General features: G+C 55.1%; 3 protein-coding genes across 3 annotated transcripts; 1 reads left to right on the top strand and 2 right to left on the bottom strand.

Moving 5' to 3' along the window:
• Window positions 1–2,884: 2,884 nt before the first annotated feature.
• On the bottom strand, window positions 2,885–3,926 carry CORC01_07893 (ribosomal protein L4/L1 family protein; the record flags this gene model as incomplete). Its single annotated transcript, XM_022619528.1, has 2 exons — window positions 2,885–3,666; window positions 3,731–3,926. The coding sequence occupies 2 exons, from the start codon at window positions 3,924–3,926 to the stop codon at window positions 2,885–2,887; spliced, it is 978 nt and encodes a 325-aa protein (XP_022473903.1).
• Window positions 3,927–4,311: 385 nt separating this feature from the next.
• CORC01_07892 (phosphatidylethanolamine-binding protein) lies at window positions 4,312–5,728 on the top strand (the record flags this gene model as incomplete). The annotated part of the gene is made up of 2 exons (XM_022619527.1): window positions 4,312–4,846; window positions 4,917–5,728. 2 exons carry the CDS (start codon window positions 4,312–4,314, stop codon window positions 5,726–5,728), a joined length of 1,347 nt encoding a protein of 448 aa, XP_022473902.1.
• A 2,053-nt stretch (window positions 5,729–7,781) lies between these two features.
• Window positions 7,782–11,733, bottom strand: CORC01_07891 (GATA transcription factor; the record flags this gene model as incomplete). Its single annotated transcript, XM_022619526.1, has 2 exons — window positions 7,782–11,539; window positions 11,607–11,733. 2 exons carry the CDS (start codon window positions 11,731–11,733, stop codon window positions 7,782–7,784), a joined length of 3,885 nt encoding a protein of 1,294 aa, XP_022473901.1.
• Between the last annotated feature and the right edge of the window lie 811 nt (window positions 11,734–12,544).

Raw genomic sequence — 12,544 nt, 5'->3', positions numbered from 1 at the left:
AGACATTGATCAGACTAGGCGTCCGTTGACTGATTTATCTTTTCTGTACTCTACACTATTTCGAATCGTCTAGGTAGGTATGGAGGCATTGGTTCGTAGGACAATTTGACTTCGTATTCGATGAGCGGTTGGCGAATGGTCGTCCGGGTCAGATTTGGATGAGCTTCGGCTTTAAATCGTCTGTGTCGTGTCTTTGGTTCTAGTGGGCTGGGCCCAGTTTGCCAAGATGCATTGGTAGCCCCTCGCTGATGGACGATGCCACAGGGTACGCCCTCCTCGAGCGGTGAGTGTTGTTGGAGTTGTCGAAGTTGTGTCGAGGTTGACGAGACGACAAATCTTTCTGGGAGGGGTACACAGCAGTCAATGGAGGTGAGTGGCTTGGATAAGCCAACTGGTAGTTTGAACATTGGGTCGAAGACATTGGGTCTTTGAGGAGTCGAGGTGTCGAAGGGGGTCCAAGGAGATAGGGAAATTGTGGTTGGTATATGCGTTATGTCGTCAAGCCGGGGGCTTGAGCAATAGTATCAAGGGACAGGGGAGCCAGCTGACAACCATTCGAAGCAAAGAGCAGAAAAGGGGAAAGGAGAGAGAGAGGGAATCCATCAACGCCAGCCGCTGCGTAACGAGGATGGTCGATTTATGAGGCTACTGGCCCAGGTATGGAGGAGGAGAAAGGAGTCGTGAGCTACTACATCAAGTTAGCTCTGGTAGCTTGTCCTGCACTACGTCAGTACGGGTCCCTTGGATTCCCTCGGGTCCATTCGCAGCAACACAACAGCGGCCGTCTCGAGAAGCGAAGGGCCAGGGGTACGAGAGGATCCCATCGCTTGCACGGGGAAGCTCACTTGTTTCCGGGCCCCTTGCTAGAGGATGTCGCTTCATGATATCGTTCCGGATGCTATGTGGATTCATCGGTAGCCCGCAACCGATGGACGCAAGCTGATGAATAGGAGGGCGTTTCGGAAGAGACGACGAACAAACTTTTGAATAAGTCATGAGAAGAGATACTACCTATGCAAAAAAGTCATACAAAGAGGTCGCCGTTGGGCTGAAGACTGAGCTACCACATATCTACGTCACTGCTAGTCACTCGAATATCCCAATACGGGATGATGGGTACGAGGAGCTAGAGGGGGAGGGGGAGGGTAGGTGTACCCGTGCGTGCCAAACCCAGCCAACCCTCCCTTGAACGGCCCGCCGCGCCGGTCTCTGGGAACATGAGAAAACGTCTAGACGCTTCTTTTAACGGCCCGCTGTTTTTCTCGTTGAGATTCATAAGCAGAGGAGCCTGCCGGGTTGCGTGCGGCAAGGGTCGACGACCGTCGCCGAGAGAAGAGAGTCAAGAAGGGGAGTATATCCATGAAATTTTCCAGCAATGAAATGGGACATAAGGTTAGGCATACTGTATCCGTGAGCACGATGGTCCTTCGTCGTTGCTTTCACTAGGTCCTGCAGGCATCAAGGCGGGAAAGCAGGGATCTGGTCCAGCCTTGCATGGCTTCTTAAGAAGGAGGAGGAGGCCTAGCCGGAGGCCCTTTTGACATAGTGACTTAGGGAGAACGTCTTCAAGTTAGGAATGCTGTCAAAATTGGCATTGTATCCTTTCATCATCTCAGAAACCATGCCGTTGGCTTACTGCATCCAGGCTTGTTTTGCAACTCCGAGTTTGGCATCTTAATAACAGCGAATGATGCTGTAGGTCATTGAACGTGAGGCACAGAGTAATTACTCCACGAAGTACCCGAGGGGGGGGCATGAGCCCAGGCAAGGTCGTTTGCCTTGGACAGCGGAAACTCTAAATTGAGGTAGGTGGTACATGGCTTATGACGGGCGGTAGTAAGTAAAGTCAACCAAGGACGAAAATACCCCTGCTCATAGTGACGTAGGGCTGGGCGCATGGACCCGATGCGTCGCTCCGCCGCCCCGGGGGGGTGGAGGGACAGCGGCGGCGCGCGGGAAACCTGCAACGCCCTCCTCTGTTTTTCGGGCCGGCTTGTTTGCACCCCACCTTACGTACCCGACGGGAGTTGCGGGACTAGGAAAATCCGGAGCGATCTTGGTGTACACTACATTATATGTTAAGGTAACGTAGGCAAGTGGGTAGCAGAAAAATGTTCAGAAATATGTCCAACTTTTAATTGCAGACTGAATATTTAGCTGCATTGTTTCCTTTCAGGTTGTTTTCGCGACGAGCATTCTCCTTGTCTTATTCGGCTTCCGGGAGGCTGACTGGGCAGCGCATGCATGTGCGTGTGGGTTTCCGTTCGACTCAAATCGGGGCGATGTACCTGGGGTTCCTGCCAGGTTCCTGTGACGCAGTATGGCGTATGAGATTTCCGAATAGAGGCAAGTCGGACGTCGGCGGGCCCCAATAACCGCAATGAATATGACGTTCCGCAACTAGTGTTTTGGATTGAACAAGACGCAGCATATGAATTATCCAACTTGTACATGCATTCCTGTTCACGTCGCCTTTGACAATATTTATAGCAACCTTGGGATTTGATGTATTTACGCAAATTGGGTAACTAGACACGTGGGTGCTTGGATTCGCATCAAGCCAGGCTTAGGTCATACCAATTGAATGAAATGAACCTTAGGGCACTCTTCCCAATTATAATTTTGCCATCAAGATGAAGTGACTCCTTCCTCTTATTTTTTTTAAAAAAGCATTTGTGCTCGTTTTATGACACCTTGCCGTACATATCCGTAGATGCATCTTTCCTTTGTATAGGTTACAGAGTGAATGGCAATTTGTGCCTTCTATTGCTACAAGCCGGAGAGGCGCCTTCTTACCAGAAGATCTCCTCGTTGATTGGTGTTACAGATATCGACAGATTTCTCTCCTTCTCCCTTTCCCCCTTGTAGGACCGCCTCTGATGCTTCATGCAATAATGGACCCACCGATTGCCGGGCCGCGCTTCAACGCACCACCGATAAAGATCTTGCTGATCAAGTCACTTTGGTGCGATTCAATCATCTCATTGAGCGCCGCCCGCTCGACAACCACGCGTCCCTCCTCCAGAAGATCCTTGACGTCCACATCGTGAACACCCAGGCACCTGCCCTGGTCTCCCGCAGTTTCCATAGTCTCGTTCAGCCTCGGCCTATCCCCGTTGGTGATGAACAGAGTCCGGCCGTGAGCCTTGCCCCATTCGTTGGCCTCGAGGACCTGCATCATCCACTTGCGGCGGTACTCTTCCGCGATCTTGGGTCCCACGAAGCCTCCCTCGGTCAGGGCGATGAAGTCCTCTGGTAGGGGCAACTCCATGCCGTCCTCACAGACGATGAGCTGGCCGCGGCGGTAGCGGTAGCTGAGGGCGGTGCGCCAGGCGACGTCGTAGACCTTGCGGTTGAGTGAGGTGCTAAAGTCGCGCGGCTTGGGTCCGTGAGAAACACCTCCGCCGCGGCGGATGGGCGACTGCTTCGTGCCGGCGCGGGCGCGGCCGGTTCCCTTTTGCGGGTGTAGCTTCCTGTGCGAGCCGCGGACCTCCCAACGGGTCTTGGTGCTGGCCGTGCCCTGGCGGGTGGAGTCGCCCTCGTAGACGACGGCGAGATGGAGGAGGTCGCGGCGGAGGGGGAGGTAGAGGTGCTTCGTCGAGTAGGACTCGAGGGCTTGGGGCTCGAGAGTCGGGAAGGCGTGGATTGTGACAGGGACGGATGTGGCTGTGAGCAAGGCGTTAGCAAGTGCTTCTTAAGGACAAATGCAAGTGGTTCCTGTAGAGCGTACTTGGTGTCCACTCCGTTGGCTTCGGTGTTCTATAGGCGGAAGTTGTGATGCCGGGGAATGGCGCCTCGGTGGCCATTGATCTCGTAAAGCTGGATGAGCCGATGAATGAGGTTGCAGGGCTCGCGTTCCTGCACGTTGATGAGAGGGACAGCCCCCTCATGGCCTCTCCAAGGCTCCTAGCTCCTTTGCCGGCCATTGTGTGTGCGGACGTCGCAATGGGGTTCGGCGATCGTCTTGGTTTTGCGATGTTCGATGGACTGCTCCTTCGTTACGTTGGAATAGCAGCAGCACCCTTTGCGCAGGAAACACGAAAATTTGGCCCGTCCTGTCGAAGCAAGCTGCCAATCAGATGGCGCCAATTGCCGGTACGTACCTGCTGCGCGCACGCTGTGTGGCGTGGCTGTCAATGGGAGCTCCCTCCCCTGTCCGGCGCGGGATATTCCGCCGTTCAATTGGAAAAATAATTATGGAGACCCGCAACGCAGACTCGCGAAGCTCTAGTGAAAAACCTCCTTCAGAAGCTCTGGTCGGGAATCAGACGACCACCCGCCGAACCCACACCCCCCCTTTCCAGAGCCAAAATGTCATCGTCGTGTAGGCAGGCCATCCGGCCACTACAGCGATGCCTGAACAGCATCGCCACGCCCCTGCCGATACGGAGGAGCCTATCGACGACACCCGCCCCTGCCGCCGAAGTGTACAAGGTGTCGCGCGAGCGCCCCGAGGCCGTCGACGCCGTCGAGCTGGACCCCAACACGGCCGTTGCGCCCTGGGCCGAGAAGGATCTGTGGAAGGCGGGCACACCACCCGTCGGTTCGAGGCGTCGCCGTTACGCCATCCGCACGAGTGCGAACATTCCCTTTGAGCAGCTGCCCTACCAGGCCTTCCAGGAGGCGCGCAAGATCCTCGCCGCCGACCGCGAGGAGAAGCTGCGTGCCATCGTGAAGGAGACGGAAACGATCAAGTGGCTGGAGAGCGTGAGTGGTGATCAGGTCAAGGGAGGGGAGAGGATGCGTCAGATGAGGTTGTCCAGTCTGCGCCAACAAGTCGAGAGACTGAAGATTCTGGCGGATATCAACGATCCTGCCGTCAAGAGGCGGTTCGAGGATGGACTCGGTACGGATTCATGAAGGAAATTTGTGCGCTTGGGATCTCGAATTGAGTGCTAACATGCCTTCTCAAACAGGTGACATGAGCAAACCCATCTACCGCTTCCTTGCCGAGCGCAAGTGGCTCTCCTACGAGGCCAAGATGATTGAGCAGCGTATCGAGCAGCTCAACATCATCCCCGACATTTTGCCCAAAATGAAGCCGACCTACGACGTTCAGCTCTTCTTCCGCCGCTCCAAGGTACCCCCGGGCAAGATTCTCCCCAGCAACATCTCCGAAGTCCCCCCCCGTCTGCGCATCACACCCTTCACGGCAGGCGAGCGTCTCGTTTCCATCGTCATCATGGACTCGGACATACCCTCCGTCGAAACCGACGGCTTCACCAAGCGCTGCCACTTCCTCGCCGCCAACGTCCCCGTTTCACCGACAGCGACATCCATCCCGCTCTCCAAGGTCCGCGACGAGGCCCAGCTTGCCGTCCCCTACCTGCCCGCCTTCTCGCAAAAGGGCTCCCCTTACCACCGTCTCTCCATCTTTGTCCTCGAGCAGGGCGACCAGAAGCTCGACACCGCCAAGCTCAAGGAACTCTACCAGGGCCGCGACGGCTTCTCCCTCAAGTCGTTCCGCGACAAGTTCAGCCTCAAGCCCGTCGGGTTCAACATCTTCCGTACCATCTGGGACGAGAACACCGCCGGCGTGATGGAGCGTGCCGGCGTGCCGGGTGCCGACATCGAGTTCCGCCCGAAGCGCGTCTTCTCGCTCAAGGAGCCCAAGAAGGCACGCGGTTGGGAAGCCAAGCGCCAGACCGCCAAGTACAAGCACCTTTGGAAGTACACCAAGCGCATCAAGGGCTACTCCAACGCCAAGGGCTTGGTCAGGAGGAAGTAGAGGAGTCGTGCGTGTTTGGGGCAGAGGGGACGGACACGTTAATCCAGGCAGTCAAACCGAGCCAGGATGTAACGCAGCGGAAGCTGAAAGCGAAAATGGGGAAAGCAAGTGCGGTGTTGTTGAAATGTGTAGAATACGTGTACTTTATGTCCTATCATCTGACTGTAGATGGGTGCAGTCCCAAGGCTGCGCGGTTGTTATAGATCACCTACTGTCAACTCTGGAACCCTCGCTCTGTCACTGGTGCCGCTGAAGGCACCTGGGAATAAGTTGCCAGTATATCTTGGCAAAGGGGGTTATGAGACATGTACGGGAACGAAGATGGTGCTGTGCTTCTCCTCAAACTGGTATTTCTTTCCAATCTTAATCCTCTCTCGACTAGCAGCGGCGGCTTCGGCCAAGTGGCTACTTACTCGCAAACGCTCAGAGGGATTCTATTCGCATCACAGTGGAAGAATGGCCTGCGAAACGAACCTAGCAATCGTCATCGTCGTTGTTGCGGCAGCGTCGCCTAGACGGGGGGGTGGGTGTGGTAAGCGCCGAGACAATGAGTCTCTTGAACTACTCCGGGGAGCATCGGCACTGGGAGCATGCGGGGGCAGAAGAGGTCTGCATGCGTATGATGGATAATGCTTGATTCATCCATCTATGCAATGTAACGAGATTTAAGTGCTAAGAGTATGGGAATTCCATGTAGCTATGTACTATAACGACCTGCCCCCTCAGCAAAACCCATTACGGTAGCGTCCATGCCGCCTGTCACTACTTGTATTCTTAGCAACTCATCAGACGTCCCAAATGTTCTCCTTACCAATGCCGTCGGTACAAGGCTCAAGGCCGCCTTTGATGCTAGGGTCGATGTTGTCGTTAGCGTGAGGGATGTGAGAAGCTCGCGGGTCGTAACTTAACCTTGGAGAAGGCAGTGCTTAGTCAAGATTGTAGATTGGCATCCGGCTCTTTCGAAACATCACCCTCCCCCGAATACAAGGGCGAAGAGTAGTGATGAGAGAGAAAAAGAGAGGCTGTGTGTGGGTGAGCCCGAGTCGGCGTCATCCCCATCCTCATCGATGCCAGCGCCGATGTGTCAGGTCACCGTACGCGAACAATCCTTCACCGCCGTAGATTCTGCCCCCTTCCAAGCGAAGGTCACGCTTGGTGCCGAGGGCATCCTCGAGTTCCACTACCAGCTGCGTGACCGAGAGATTGAGACATGTTGAATATCTCGGTCCACATCTACCACAATCCGTTGAGGCACATGAGAATCTCAATCTAAGCGCTCACGCCGACACTCTCGAAGTGTGCACTCGATTAATCCCTCTATGGCTGTTTTTGGGAGGCAAGGGTACTAGGAGAGATTATCGACCTAACGATACTGCTGCTGCGGGTAGCCATTGCCTCTAATGGGACAATGATCCGAAAACTTCTAGCATTACCACGAGTCCCCGGATACTACCGCTGGCGCATATACATATATCGACTACCAATTTCCGAAAGGCACGTCCGGCCAACTTCAAACGTTGAACCAAAGTCTATGCCGGAAACCTGCATCCCGCTGGTGCCACTGATGAAGGAGCAAAGCTATGCGACGAAGAGACACTACCTCAACATTTCAATGGTTGATAAGGTCACTAGGGGGACCCTGGCACAGAGTTGCAACACAACGCAAACATTGGCGTACGGGAGATCAAAGTGTCATTAACAAGTGTATTGCTGTTATCAGGCTGAAGGCCTCTTCCTTAAACTTTCAAGTCAACGCAGTAGTAGAGGCAGTATGCGACTCGTCACTACGGCACCAAGGCCGGTGTAAACAAATCTAGGTCCTCCGGACATGCTCTTTGTGATATCCCGAAACGCCATCTCCCAGGTATCTCATGCCTGCGCTGTTGTGATGCAAACCCATCAAAACCAATAAAAATACCATCATACGACTCGTCATGATGCAATGCGCATCGCTCGAAACCATGACCAGCGCTTTCGTGTGGAAAACGTCCACTGTAATAACTCATAACAAGTACCAGAACCATTCAATCCTCGCACCGGGTATCTACTCGCGTCAAGCATCATCTGCCGCCTGACGCTCACGCATGTTCTTTTCCCACGTCTCCCAGTCCTCGTAATCATTCGTTTGCCGGGCATGTCGTGGCGTCGGCTTGGATGGCGAATCCAACAGGTCGCCGAATTCGAGCTGACAGTCTGAGTCCAGCATCATGCTGGTGATGTCAAAACTGGAACCAGGGGCGTTCATAGACTCCGCCAATGCTCGGTTCATAGCCTCTAGCATATCGGAATCATACTGATGGTCGACAGGCTGAGTTTGAAGGTATTCTTCCAAGGCTAGTTCCATCTGAGAAAACTCTTCATGGTGCAGGCGGGGGCTCCTCCGAATCTGGCCCTTAGCTGACCGCGGAGTCCGCATAGGTGTGCGTCGCGTAGCCATGGGAGATCGAAGCAAGTCGCCCGACCTCAACGACCGCGAGACACTCCTAGTGACGCTTCTAGTGATAGGTCGGTGGCTAGGGGTCGGTCGAGTAGGAGTCTTGAAAGGTCCATTATTAGCAGGCCTTTCCCGAGGAGGCGGCGTCGATGGACGGGCAATGGGACTTCTGAAAAGGTCTTCGAGATCATCGTCAGGAATAGCGAGGTTCTCCTTATTGGACCCTATTTCCTTGCGCGCCTCGTCTTTGCTAGAGCTCTTGTCGGCCAAGTCTTTGTTTTGGGCAACTTGAGCCGATGCGTCCAGTTCTGGCGCGGTCTGTACGATGTTAACGGCAACCTCGCCCAAGACCTTGGCAACGCCTTCCTTTCGAGGCGAAGGGAATAGCAGCCGTCGGGTACCACCCATGTCTTGCACGTCGGTATTGTCAAGAGTAATTGGGCTCTTAGCCGTACCGCTTCCCCGAGAGTGGGTAGACCCCGGGTTGGAGGCATTCCCAGGCGAAGCCGGCCGTGAACCCTGGCAGTCGGGCGGTTGAGACATTGACAGCTGGGAGACCGATCGCTGTGACGCTTCGTTGATATTGCTGACCTGAGAGATGCCGCGCGATCTGCTCTCCTCTATAGGCGAGATGCCTCGATCTTCAGGCCCGATGGGGTCCGTGAAATAAGCTTCAGACGTCGGGTTCAGTGGGTTGGCCGAATCTGATTTCTTCACCCTGGGTGCCCTAGGAGCTCGTCCAGCACCCCGAGGCCGTCTTTGTTGACTAAGACGAGATCTGTCTTTCTCCCACTTCTCCGATGGCCGGTGTGCCTTCCATTTAGACAACCAAATGCCGCAAGGATTGCAGAGCATGTGCTCTTTCCATTGTGACTTGTCCTCACCTGGTGCCAAGCCCTTCTTGATGATCTGGTGCTTGGTGACCTTTTCATCATCATCTCGCTCCAAAACCAGGATGGCGGTGATCCTGCCAGGCTTGTCTGAAAACTCTGCAAATTCCGGAACACCCTCATGCTCTTGAGACCATATCTTGCGCCATGTAGGAGTCTCGATAGCACCGCAGTTGTTACAGTACATCGGAGTTTGCCCGCTTTCGATGGCCTGCAATAGCTTTTCTCTGATGGCCTGCTTCTTGACATAATTCTTGTTCGACTTGGAAGCTTGCGGCGGCGACCTTGGGGGTTGGAATGCATCGCTTGGCGGACAAGGTGCTTCGGAGAAGGAGGTGGCGTCTGGCAGAGGGAGAGCTGGCAATGCGATAGGACCAACCGGGTCGCTAGCCGGGACCGTGGGTAGTGCCAGCGAGAAGCCTGAAGAAGTAGACCGAGAAAGAGAAGGCGGTGCGGAAGGAAGTGCAAAAACCTCAGCCGCAATAGGAGCCACCGTCGGAGGCTCTGGCAACGCTAAATCAGGTGCATCACCCTGCACAGCTTGTACGAGATGCTCGAGTCTCACGTCGAGGCTGTCTTCAGACCGGGGGGCGTCAGCAATGGGAGCGCTTTGACTGTCCATATCGACGTCAGGCTTAATCACCACAACCGGCTCCTCTTGTTGTGGCGAAGGCTCTTTTCCCGCAGGCTGCTGAGGAGTCACTGTCATGTTTGGGTCACTAACGCTATGCTGTAAAGCAGGCAGTGATGACTCTGTCGACGGCGCCGAAGTAGGCGGATGGGCAACAAGTTGCTGCGGTACCTTCGAAGCATTATCCGCTTCGCTAGAAGGCTGTGCCACCAGCTGAAAGACTTGGATAGGGATACCCGATCGATTCATCCGTTCCTTTGTTATATTGCGGTTCGTTCTCCGTGCTGGTGCCGGTGCCGGTGCGGTAGTAACGGGTTTCGGAAGTGGCTTCAGAACATCGCCATCGAAAAGGTCGTCAACGCCACCGCTCATGAAGCCAGAGTCAGGCTGGGGCATTGGCATTCGCATGGGAGGGAGTATAGGGCTGGACGCCGGCGGACTCGACCGCACAAAGCTCGTGGTACGAGGAACAGGCGGTGAAGATCCAATGGCTGCAGGGCTGTCCTCGGAGAAGTTGGGAGACACGGCCTCCGAGTCTGGAGAGCGACCATCTTGCTGACTTGGAGATAGGGCAAAGGGTGGCTCGGAAAACTGAGGTTGACTGGGAGGTGTCGCGGCTTGGCTCAAGGTCGACTGCCGGCGCAGCTTGCTCCCCTTCGTGGCTTTGCCAGCCTGCGGCACCGAGGGGCCTCTTTCTGGCACTGGTGTTGGGGCTCTAGGCACATCTTGCATGTGAGATCCCATAGAAGCGTCTTGAGGAACTCCGGCCGGTCGCAAGGTTCGCAAGGAGCCAGCCGTGCTTGCTGTGACGCGGAGAGGCCCAGGGCCGCCACCAAACGGGGCATTGATATTGCCTGTAACCTGGGTCATGGTGGCCCTCTTCTTCTTAGCGGGGCCATCGTCGCCATCGGTTCCATCCTCATAACCCGAAGTGTTCCCTTGGCTCTCAGCCCTCGGTTGCTTCCGAGGGCGACCACGAGGTCGTCCAGTAGCTCTCGATGCTCTCTTTGATGTGTTCGAGGCCCTGGATGATGGTCTCGAGGGTGGGTTCACTTGGGTCTCGGTTGCTGTGTCAACAGGGGTAGGGGCCACCCGATTAGGCCCTTCAGAATTTTGCGTGGGCGGTTGAGGGAGGATTTGTTGAAGTTGCGCTTTGTGTTGTTGCTGCGGCGGGAGCCCATTGTAAGCAAAAGAGTTGCTTCGCTGTAAATGTTGTTGCTGTGGTGGTGGTTGTTGTTGTTGATGAAAATCGTTATGGTTCTGGGGTGGGTGGTGAGGAGATGCAACCCGTTGGGGTTGGTGCTGGTTGCCCATCTGCGGATTCGACTGCATCAAGGCGTTCCACTCGGCGTGGCTCGTCGGCGTGAGTGCACCATCGTTGGGCCTCGTGGGTTGTAGTTCGATGCTCGTGTGGCTTTCAGAGCGCTGATATGAGTGTCGATGGTCTGGTCTGGGTTCGGCTTCATATTTCGGTTGCATCATGGCGGCTACAGGCTTCAACTTCAGCTTGATCTCCAAGATCTCCTTCACGCCACCGCTAAAGACCGAGAGGGGATTTCTGGTGGTGCGACCGATGATCCTTTTGCCATCTGTGTTGTTGATAATCCATCCTAGGAAACCCTGTCCGACTAATGGCTCGTCGGGTTCCGAGTAGTCGTATGCGTAGACGGCAAAGTCGCGGGTGGCGTCGCTGAGCAGCTCAGGGCTGCACTTAACAACGGCCTGGGCACACAATTTCAAGTCAACCATACCGACAGTGGTTTTCTCGTCGATTGGTACAGTTTGGACGGTGAGTAAGTCGGGGTGTCGCGCCAGGAAGCTCTCGCCGCTGTCGGCGAACGCGTATGTGACTTTGACTGCATCCCCCAGTCAGCATATCCGGCAAACGCTAGAACAGAAAAGAGACGGGAAGCAAGCACTCACGGCCCATCGTCTTGACCTGAACCCCATTCTCTTCGGTCTCTGCTGAGCCAGCAGGCGGCGGTGGTGGCCTCGCTTGGCCGTTACCTCCCCAATTACCCATGGGCGCTGCAGGCATAGGCGACGCCATGGTAGGCGAGGCTGTGACTCCGGCTCGAGTGTTCGTCCAGGTCGAATATAGGTTGACAAGTAGTAGATATGAAAGACGAGCTGGACTTGTGTTGCCGACAGAGTTGAAGGGCGGTGACCAAGGGCGGGAAAAAAAGGAAAGCAAAGTGGAGGGATTGAGTTGAGAGTGGGTTACGAATTGGTGTTTGTAGTGGTTAAAGTGGTAAAGTGCAGGCGTCACGTAAGAAACCGCGGGGTGGGTATCATGGCCGTGGTCGTGGAGGAAGTCGCGTCCTGAGCCCGGCTTTGGTGTAAGTCGCGTTTTTGGGAAGTGGATCAAACCACTTAAAGCCCATGCGCGACTAGAGGGCGGCTCCGAGACAATCGCACGCCTCGCTTGAAGGTGCTGCGTTGAAGGTGTAGAATACTATCAAGTTCTGATGCTGCAAAGTCCTGATGGAGAAACAAGCTACCACCAGTAAGTCGCAGGTGGGAATAAACCGTGACCCAAGATGGGACAATACCACGAGGAAAGACGTGAGGCTTGTCGCGTGTAGTGAAGATACAGCGGGTACGCAATGAGGAAAGTCACAATACAGGCCGTCCGAAGCGGGTTAGATGTGCAGGGGGTGCTGTGACGTTGGACCAGGGGTAAGGCCGCTTAGCTTCTTAGCGCGAACCAGCTTGCGTCGAATCCAGAACGCGCCAAAAACACGCCGTGCACGTTTTCGTCCGTGACTTGAGTGGTGGGAGCGGCGAGGTCTCTCAAGGGCTTCCGGAAGTGGTCCGTGCGCGACCGAGACCTTTGCCGCTGGAATCTCGGATGGGAGCCC

Source organism: Colletotrichum orchidophilum (genome assembly GCF_001831195.1).
Source record: "Colletotrichum orchidophilum strain IMI 309357 chromosome Unknown Scaffold_65.1, whole genome shotgun sequence".
Classification (NCBI taxonomy): domain Eukaryota; kingdom Fungi; phylum Ascomycota; class Sordariomycetes; order Glomerellales; family Glomerellaceae; genus Colletotrichum; species Colletotrichum orchidophilum.
The sequence above is the reverse complement of the archived record's forward strand: the minus strand, read 5'-3'. Positions and strand labels throughout refer to the sequence as shown.